Here is a 10,502-nt window from a genome sequence, read left to right as displayed (position 1 = left end):
GGCTGCTAACCAAAAGGTCGGCAGTCGGAATCCACCAGGCGCTGCTTGGAAACCCTATGGGGCAGTTCTGCTCTGTTCTGTAGGATCACTATGAGTCAGAATTGACTCAAAGGCAGGTTTTGTGTTTTTTTTTTAGCTAAAAAAAAATTTTTTTTTTTTTGATCTTGTCAATAGCCACTCAATTAGGCACCTTTTGAAAATGATCACTCTCCAAAGAGCTGTGAACCCAAGGGGGGAAAAGAAAAAGCAAACAAAATGTAGATGCTGAGGTTTGTTTTATAGGCATTTGTGTTTATGTTGTAGGTTTGAGAAACAAAGTGTACACTATTATTTACAGCACCAAATTGCTGACTATGGATTATCGAAAACATTCGTCAGTCCCAAAGATTTCAGAATTGTAAGCTCAAGGCTCTTATTAGACACATAATTGGCACTCAGGGAATGGGCCTGGTTAATTAATAGACTATGAGATCTGTTGTTGTTGTTAGTTGCCGTCAAGTTGGCTTCCACTCATAAAAAAAAAAAAAATAGTGACCTTATATATAGCAGAATGAAACACAGCCCAGTCCTGCGCCATCTTCACAATTGTTGGTATGTTTGAGCCCATTGTTGCTGCTATTGTATCAAGCCATCTCATTGAGGGTTTCCCTCATTTTGCTGGCCCTCTACTTTACCAAACATAATATCCTTTTCTACCAAATGAGATCTGTTAAATTAGCAAAATTAGATTTATTATTTCAGGGAAGACCTAGTAGGCAATTTAGAATGTTCACTAAGAATAAATTTCCTGGTTAAGTGAGGTTTACATATACTAAAGCTAATAGTGTGTGGAGTATATTTGTAAAGGACATACTCTTCCTTGTGGTCTTTAAGATACACCTAATAAGATGATTCAGATAATGAAATAGAACTTGTTTATTAGCCTGGGAATTGCCACACTGTAGATACAAACATTATGGGTTCCTTCCCGCCCTAGGATTATTTTTTAAATATGAGCAGTGCTGAGTTCTGGCCACTTTTGAGAGTTAGAACTTTAAGTTTTGTGTGTCAGTAATGAAGTCTAAATAAAGCTACCATGCTTCTTTAAAAGAACATTTTAACAGTTTATTCCATTATCTTTACGATCTACTCTGGACCTTCTAGCTCACTGGCCCCCAAATAATATACCTATGATGTCCAACTGCGGTGCAGTTTGCTTAGGTGGTAGCCGCGCCCATGCCAAGACGACGTGTAATTAACACATTTACCGTTCTCCATGCCCACAAGTCTGGCTTACTATAATTGGTGTTGAGTTTTCTAAGCGTCAATTTGTGTTTCTCTATTAGAACCACACAAAAGAAACAGAAACAAAGAATTTTTGTGACTTTGGAAAAAGATACGTACACAAACATTCTTCAGAAATGAATATAAGGCTTAAGTAAACTTGTGACAATTTATTGGGAGTTTTCTTTAAGTTTTTTCATTTCTGTGCACAAAAATAAAAATACGCTGGTGAAACTTTCAAAGACCAAAGTCTTGCTCAGTTTTTCTTTCTTCTATGGATGTTCATACTAGTAACTACACTACCCTGAAAAGCTGTGTAATTTAAACAGGATAACGCGATACAGTGTGAATGAAGTTTATTAGAAAGCAAATGGTGATCCATGATATGCCTTTTTTTTTCCCCTCAATGGTGGAGAATACAGTCAAAATAAACATACTTCATGCTCTTTGTCTCAAGGCTCAATGCAAGTAGAAATGTGCTTTGAATCCTTGGATGGAGAGAGAAAAAGGTGAGCGTAGACTATTATGTCCACTACGTTTAAGTTTCTGGCAAGAAAGCTGATGGTGTTAAGCGTGTGTGACTAGGATTCTGGTTACAGTCTGGTGAAAAAATGCTGTTCTGTGCTCTGGGCTCTGAATTCGCCTTTTTCTTTTGGAAGCTGTTCTGGGCTCTCATAGCCGAGGTTGGTGTAGAATCCATTTTCGCCATCGCCGGAATAATCGGTCCTGTGTGTGGGGGGCCAGGTCGAGTCTTCTGCCAGCTTTTTTTGCCAGCTCTTATATTGACTTTTAGAGTAGAATCCAAATTCTTTCTTGATCCACACCCACAGCTCTCGATTTTGAAGGATGGCATCCTGGAAATTCAGGTGGGGGAAAAAAAAAAAAGATCAAATCTTCATCTATTTTCCTGGAGCAGCCAGTTTGCTTAAAGCCACACCCTGTTTCCCTAAGCCTTCCTGGAAAATGTACATATTCTTCCTGTTTCTCACCAACTCCTCTCTGCTGTCCCCAGGAAGTCTGACAGCTTCCCTAGAATCTTCTCTAGACAAGAGGTAGGGGGCTGTGTTCACAGAGCTCTGAAAACTAAAACATTCATTTTCACAGATTTCCTAGTTCAATCCTGGCTAGTCATTCACTTAAAATTATTTTACTGCCAGACTGAAATGATAACAATGTACTCAAAACGAAGAAAAAGAGAAAAAAAAAAAAATTCACCATTAGTCCTGTTACTGCCACCTGCCCTACAGAGAGAGCCAAATAAATGTTTGTTGGATGAACGGATAAATCTTAGAAATCAAATGGTGTTTTTATCCCTTTTTTTGAGTTCTCTTTTATTCTTTGTCCACACCCGTTCCGTAACCCGTTGCCATCGAGTCCACATGCACGCACAATTTTTACACGCTTATGACAATAGGATTGGTAGCATTTTGTATTCTGCTTTTGTTTTTACTGGCCCCAAAATAATATCACGTAATGTAGGTTATGTGATATGCAATTTTTATGTCGTTACAGCCTCCTTAATAATAATTTTAACTATAGTATTGATTCAATTGCTGTACAACCATTGACTTCAGAGCATTTAAAGTGAGTCTAATATTTTGCCATTATATGTAATACGACAATGAATACCTTCATACGTGTAGGTTTTTTTTTTCTCCTCTTACTATTTTTAGAACTATAGTTTCAAAAAATGGAATTTCTGAGTTGAAGAGTATGAAAAATGTTACGCTCATTTTATACCTTATAAAATTACTTTCCAAAGGGTTTATATCAATTTTCACTGGCCAAATCGCTTGCACAATTTTATCAGGCGTTTTAAAGTTCAGTATGACACAGTTGAGATTTAAGGGATTAAGATAATCCTAGCTAAGTCTAGAAAAAAAAAAATCCTTTTCTCAAAGGATTCTTCCCGGAGGGAGAATTTTTTTTTTTTTTTTAACATATCCACCATGTTCCTCAGTTCTAATATCTGAAAACCCCATAAAGATATTAGTGTGCAATTCTGAAAATTTTAGCTGTTTTCTTTTTCTAAGAAACTTAAGTGAATCTTTGAAAAAAAGAAAAAAGAAACAAATCTAAAACTTTGCCTTAAAAAAATAGCACTTGATCTTTTTCCTGAATTGGTAAAGTCACTTAGTGATGCTGAGTAGAAGAGAAATGCTACAGGGGAAGACTCCAAGGGTAGGAATTGACTAGAATGAACGATAGCCTTCCTTCTCCCTTAATCAGGAAGGCCTTCCTGAAGACAGTTCTTCTCTGAGCTTCACTCTAACAGGTCTCACTGAATTCTACAGATGGAGGGTTACCTCCTCTAGTCTCTAATAGATTATGGAAAATGCTAGAAAAGTACAATAGAATGCCTTAATGTAAGGCAAAATTAAAGTCAATTTGATGCTTTGCTTTCTATTTTGAAGATACTAGAAGCATTCCTGGAGCTCTGGTAGCCCAGTGGTTAAGAGTTTGGCTGTTAACCAAAAGGATGGCCGTTCAAATCCACCAGCCACTCCTTGAAAACCCTCTGAGGCAGTTCTACTCTGTCCTATAGGGTTGCTATGAGTCAGAATTGACTCAGCAGCAATGGGTTTTTGTTTTAGAAGCATTTCTATGTAGCCTTGAAAGAATTTTAAATCATCAAGGAATTTCTCCTAAAAAGAAAATGTGTAGTTTTTATAAACTCTTAATAACTATCATTTTTATGGACTGAAGTGGTTGCTCTAAAAAATGGACATCTTTTGGGAATGAGACCCTTTATTTGTTTATCCCCCCCAGAAAAATAAAAGAAGCCACGCAGAAATTATTTTACCTCTACAAAGAAGGCCACACAGAATTGAACGAGGGCTGCCACCAAAATCGAAACCCTCCATGATGTGCTGGTTGGGATGAACTGTGGAAAAAGAAATACAACCATATGAAGCATACCTTACATTTCAAATAAGCACATATTAATTATCGAATGTTTATAAGAATTTTTTGAACTTGGAAGGTGGACATTACTTTCTCCACTTTACAGATGAGAAAACTGAAGGCTAGTGCCTTGACCAGGGACTCAAAGCCAATAAATAAATGGCAGAGCCAGGACTGACATGAGAACTGACTGCCTCTTGGCCTGTATTCCCTCAACCACTTGACAATGGCTATGGAGTAAACGTGCCCTGGGTTGCAGATATGAGCAGAAAGGACACTTTGGAGCCCATGTTTCTCTTTTCAGTTTTATCTTTTCAAACAGAGGGAAGAAGGTATAAGATTAAATCATTCATGCAATAATATTATTATTCCTAAGTCAAAGCAAAATCTGCTTGGAATTCTTTCTCTCTTTTTCAGTAAAATTGACACATGGGTGGAACATAAGAGGGACAGAAGTACAAATTTATTTTTATTGACACTAGTGCACAATTTCTGAACAAATGTTCCAAGCCCTAAATCTAATGGCTTGATGAAAGTCAAACATACCCAACCCATCCCTTCTTAAAGATTAAAGGGTACACATTGACCATGAACTACAGTTACAGGAATCAGAACCTCCCATGGCTGCATCCATAGCAAGAAGATAGTTACACAGCCTCTTTTTGGCTGTTTGGAGTAGAAGGTGCGTGACTATGTGTATGTGTGGGACTGGGTTCCCTTGAGGACTACAACTAGAGACTCTTCATAGTGTCTAAATGCTCACCTTTGATACTCATTCCTTTTCTGATATGGGTTTTTTCAAAGTAATACTTTGTCATTTTTTCCCCATGTAGGGGAGTCTTTGTCAGCTGTGAAACACACTGGGTTGGGTGAAAGGATTGTTGGGGTGTGTGTGTGTGTGTGTGTGTGTAAGAAATGGTAAACCCAAATCCACTGTTGTCGAGTCGATTCTGACTCATAGAGACCCTATAGGACAGAGTAGAACTGCCCCATAGGGTTTCCAAGGAGCACCTGGTGGATTTGAACTGCTGACCTTTTAGTTAGCAACTGTAACTCTTAACCACTATGCCACCAGGGTTTCCAAGATATGGTAGTGAGTCAGATTATAGTAGAGAGCCTGGCCCTTTCCCTCACAGCTCCCACCACCCTGATCCAAGAGGGTTCTTCTTCATCCCTAGGCCTGGAAGTCTCTTGTCACACTGATTTATAAGTATTTGCTTATGTGATTGTCTTTCCTATCATCTTCTGAACTACTTGAGAGCAATGGAAGCATTTTAGTCATCTTCATAAAATGTTCTTAGTTTCCATAAGTCAGTTTTGACTCATGGTGATGCGTTGTGTAACAATGATGGTTAATTGTATATGTCAACTTTACTAAGCTATGGTTCCCAGTAGTTTGGCCAACACTTGTCTAGTTACTGTTCTATAATGTAATATAATGATGTAATCACTTTCCATAATGTGATCTAATATAATGTAGTCAATCAGTTTAAAAGGGAGTTTCCTTAGGATGTGTTCTGCCTCCAGAGAGTAAATAGATATGTTGGCAGAATTTGTCTTCACTCTTCACTTTGCACCTCTCTCTGTCACCTGACCTACGTGTCTTGGGGACACAAGCCTGCAGGATTCTCCTGCCTGCTGCCTGATTTACAGATTTTTGACTTGTCAGCCTCCACAGTCACGTAACCCAATCCCTTGAAGTAAATCTTTCACTGTCTTTATACACACACTCACACACACACATACACACTACTGGTTCTGTTTCTTTAGAGAACCCTAAGACAGTCACCTTAATGCCAAGCATACTCTGAAGCCCCATAATATTTGATAAATGAATGAATGGTATGGGTTTTCATTTCCTAACTGCTTCTCACTCCACAGCCTCTCTGCTCTCACCTGTAGACTTCCTACCACCATATAATTAATCTGCCTTATATGCTCTGCTGAAAAAAAAAAAAAAAAAGCCTGCTCAAATATCTTCAACGGCTCCCTGTTGCTCTAGCCATAAAAGTCCAGACTCCACTGGATGCCTTTGTCAATCCATCCCTTCCTTTATGTGGCATTTTTGTTCCTCACACTGCTTCAGTTTTAACCAGTCTTCTATGAGTTCTTTGAAACAAACTTTGCTTTTGATTTTTATCTCTGCCAGCCTACATTCTTTTTCATTTCCAAGACAAAAGAGATACTTTTAGCCCTCTCTGTTCGTGTGTACACTGTTTTTCTGGTTGGAAATATTCTGACCTCTTACGTAGGCAAATCTGGCTGTCCTTCAGGATCATGAAGCTTCCCAGGACAGCTCAGGCCACAAGCAAGCTTCTCCTTCCTATGTCCTTCCCCCTTCTCTCTGTCTGCATGTCCTCTTTAAGCAGGGATGAGCTTAAGTGCCCGTTTCATCCTTTCACTTTGTCATGGCTTGTCTTGGTAACAAAACTATGGCTTGGAGGTCTGAACCCAATCCTTCTTTCTTTTATTTTCCTCACAGTGATGGGTCCAAGAATGGGTTCTAAACCTCTTGATAGATTTAATTGTAACCCAATGTACCTTGCATCAGATAATGTCCTCTGAAATAAAACTCCCTACACTCAATGTCTGACTCAATGTCTGACAGACAGAAGGTAATTGCCGTACAAATCTGCCTTTTCTTTGCTCTGACAACTATGTTATGAACAGTTTCTACTATATGTTTAAAAAATTAAACTTAGAAAATTGGTTATAGTATTAATGTATTAATTTTACTGTACTTAGTATAAGATGGCAGAATAAAGAATCCAAACATAACACATCAGGTGTGAGCAGGATAAATGAACACAGTTGATAGCACTAATAATATGAAAACAATCAGAAGCTAGCATATGCGAGATCCAGAAATGTTACTTGCCCTCCTAGCAGAAGGAAACTTGATGGTACAATGGTTAGGCAATTGGCTGCTAACTGAAAGGTCAGCGGTTCGAACCCACCAGTGGCTCCACAGGAGAAAAGACCTAGTGATCTCCTCCCGTAAAGATTACAGCCTAGGAAACCTTATGGGGCAGTTCTACTGTGTCCTATAGGGTTGCTATGAGTTGTAATCGACTCTACAGCTCACAATAACAACAGTAAATAGGAATTAAAAAAAAAAAACCTGTTGCCGTCAAGTTGATTCTGACTCCTGGGGACCCTGTAAGACATCGTAGAACTGCCCCATAGGGTTTCCAAAGAGCAGCTGGTGGATTCAAACTGCCAGTCTTTTGGTTAGCAGCTGAGCTGTAAATGGGAATAGCCTTACAATACTCAGTGGTCAGAAAAAACAGGGTAATAACTGGTGTGATGGTTTAGATTATGCGTCAACTTGTCTTGGGCCATGATTCTCGGTGTTTATATGATATCACACCCATGATTGAATCTGCTATGAGTAGCCAGTCAGTTGAAAGGAAGTTTCCTTGGGGCTGTGGACTGCATCTGAATATAAGCAGATGTTCTGGCTTTTTTGCTCACTCTGGATCCTGCAGCTGTCTCCTCTTCATCTGACCTCCTGCTTTGGGGACTTGAGCTATCAGCTTATCTGCTGATTTTGGAATTCATCGATCCTCACAGCCTGTGAGCTAGAGCCCTGCTCTCCAACCTGCTGATCATGGGTTTGCCAGCCCCTGTGACTATGTGAATCAAGAGAAGCCTCTATCCTGATCCACCGACTTGGCACAATTGGGTGAGCTGTTTCCTTGATATAAATCTCTCTCTATAAATATTTATACTGTTTACTGGTTTTGCTTCTCTAGAGAACCCAGCCTAAGACAACTGGCTTGCAAATTACAAGGCAAATATGATCCCATTGCCTGTGTGCACCACTCCGGATGTGCAAATGGATACCACTTACCTCCATTCCAAGGTATATATCTTGAAAGTCAGAAAACAAAATGAAAATTGTGAGGCCCAGCGCAGATACCAGCAGAAATGAGAAGATGTCTGAGGAAACACAAAACAATTATTTTTAAATACTAAAAGAATATTTCATATAACTTGGCATACACTGCAGAATCAATTATTTCTGTTGGGCAAATACTGGATGCTCTTCAGAAGTTTTGAAACACTGTCATATGCTGTAAAATATGTTCTGATGCTTATAAGAAAACCAAAAAAACCAAACCCATCACCATGGAGTTGATTCCAACTCATAGCAACCCTACAGGACAGAGTAGAACTGCCCCATAGGGTTTCCAAGGAGTAATTGGTGAATTCGAACTGCTGACCTTTTGGTTAACGGGTGAGCTCTTAACCATTGCCCCACCATGGCTCCTATAAGATAAAGGTAGTATCTTAAAATCTTTTTTTGGAAAGCTGGGTATAAAAAAAAAGTATAGAAGGTAGTTAATCAAATTTATTATAACAACCTCCATAGAGGAGTTTGTTCAACCGAGGATCCCTGGGGCAGGGACATCCTGCAGCGACCGGCCCATCTAAATGATCACTGGTGCACTATCACTGCTTGTCTAGTGAGTCATACGTGTATGGATGAACACTCAGTCTTCTTCGTTGCTTGCAAAATACAGTCCATGACTCTTCCATTGACATTCAAAGCCTTTCACATCCTGGTCCCAGCCGCCATTCTAAGCTGACCCCTCACCGCTTTCCCTTACTTGCAGCAGTAAAGCTAAACTGCAATACCTGCTCCTTCCACAGGGGCCCAACTTTTCCCAGCTTCTGCGCTACGCGTGGAAAACCTGGTGGCATAGTGGTTAAGTGCTACAGCTGCTAACCAAGAGGTTGGCAGTTTGAATCCACCAGGCGCTCCTTGGAAACTCTATGGGACAGTCCTACTCTGTCCTATAGGGTCACTATGAATCAGAATCCACTTGATGGCAGTGGGTATGACATTTTTGGGGGTTTTGCACTACATATAATATCCTGTGTAGATGACATTCTCCCTCTCTGTCTTGGCATTTTCCAATTTTTCTTAACTTAAAAAGCTGAATTCAAGTAATGTTTTATCTTTAAAGATTCCTTAGTCCTCCCTTATAATGTTTTATTTTGTATGGGATATTGGGAAACCTGGTGGCATAATGGTTAAGTGCTACAGTTGCTAACCAAAAAGTGGGAAGTTCGAATCCACCAAGCACTCCTTGGAAACTCTATGGGGGGAGTTCTACTGTGTCTTATAGGGTTGCTATGAATTGGCAACGAGTTTGGTTTTTTGGTTTACATACACTAGTTTGCATCAAGACACTCTGGTGGTGTAGTGGTTAAGTGCTACAGCTGCTAACTAAAAGGTCAGCAGTTCAAATCCACCAGGCGCTTCTTGGAAACTCTATGGGGCCGTTCTACTCTGTTCTATAGGGTCACTATAAGTCAGAATCAACTTGACAGCAATGGGTTTGCGGTTTTTTTTGTTTGTTTGTTTTTAACGTTGCATCATTTTTAAGTATGTATCAGCTACACTATACCCATTTGAAAATGATTTTGTATCTGGTTCTCTGGGACTCTAAATTGAAGGTGAAACTGAGACACTAGCATGCTCATCTGCTGGGTTCTTTATTTCCAACCTGCCCAGATTGCTTTACTTATGGGGCTAACCTTCCCAGGATGCAATGTGCCAATGTCACTGTCAATATCCCCAACACTATCCTTCAGAGCTTTTAGCAGAGTATTCTGGAGATGGTGCTCTGTAACTGTTTTGATAGGATTATTCCCTTGAGAAACAAAGCAGTAGTATTTAATCAGTGTTGCTATGAGATATACGCTTCTTACAATCCTCAAAAGTTATCAAAACAACAAGCTAGGTTTTCTCTTATACTCTGTCTACCTCATTTAATCCAGTGTCAGTGGTCTTCTCATATCCCAACTCTCTGTAGGTCTGAACCAACGAGAAATCTGAGGCAATTGCCCCTCTACAGCAGGTCCTATTTTTGCAGCCAGCAAAGTTTTATATTGTCACCATTGGGGAATACCTACACCCACCCTCATATTCATTCATGTATCACTTTATGAATACAACTAGAGGCAGCAGGGAGTCCCTTGGTGGTGCAAGTCATTAACACACTCAACTGCTAACCCAAAGGTTGGAAGTTTGAGTCCAACCAGAGGCATCTTGGGAGAAAGGCCTGGAGATCTGCTTCTGAAAAATTAGCCATTGAAAACCCAGAGTAGAACTGCTGATACACATGAGGCCACCATGAGTCAGGCTTAGCTTCACGGCAACTGGTTAGAGCCAGCAGGCTTTTCCCAATGAGAATGGCCAAGCTTGCTTGGGAGTGATGTAAAGCAAAGAGAAGAAAAGTGGGCAGTGCAGCTACAAAAATACTGCATTTTAACACAAATAACACACACCTTCTACATTTGTTTGCCAGCTGCCCTCTCCCTAG

General features: G+C 39.8%; 1 protein-coding gene across 1 annotated transcript in view; it reads right to left on the bottom strand.

Moving 5' to 3' along the window:
• Positions 1-1,761: 1,761 nt before the first annotated feature.
• The window catches only part of ATP13A5 (ATPase 13A5), a 131,190-nt gene continuing 122,449 nt past the window's right edge, over positions 1,762-10,502 (bottom strand). The window contains exons 28-30 of the mRNA XM_049880208.1: positions 8,021-8,109; positions 4,067-4,147; positions 1,762-2,117 (exon numbers count right to left, since the gene is read on the bottom strand). Of these exons, the coding sequence (XP_049736165.1) occupies positions 1,857-2,117; positions 4,067-4,147; positions 8,021-8,109 (431 nt within the window). The 3' untranslated portion in view covers positions 1,762-1,856. The remainder of the gene's footprint in view (positions 2,118-4,066; positions 4,148-8,020; positions 8,110-10,502) is intronic.

Source organism: Elephas maximus, chromosome 1, assembly GCF_024166365.1.
Source record: "Elephas maximus indicus isolate mEleMax1 chromosome 1, mEleMax1 primary haplotype, whole genome shotgun sequence".
Classification (NCBI taxonomy): Eukaryota; Metazoa; Chordata; class Mammalia; order Proboscidea; family Elephantidae; genus Elephas; species Elephas maximus.
The sequence above is the reverse complement of the archived record's forward strand: the minus strand, read 5'-3'. Positions and strand labels throughout refer to the sequence as shown.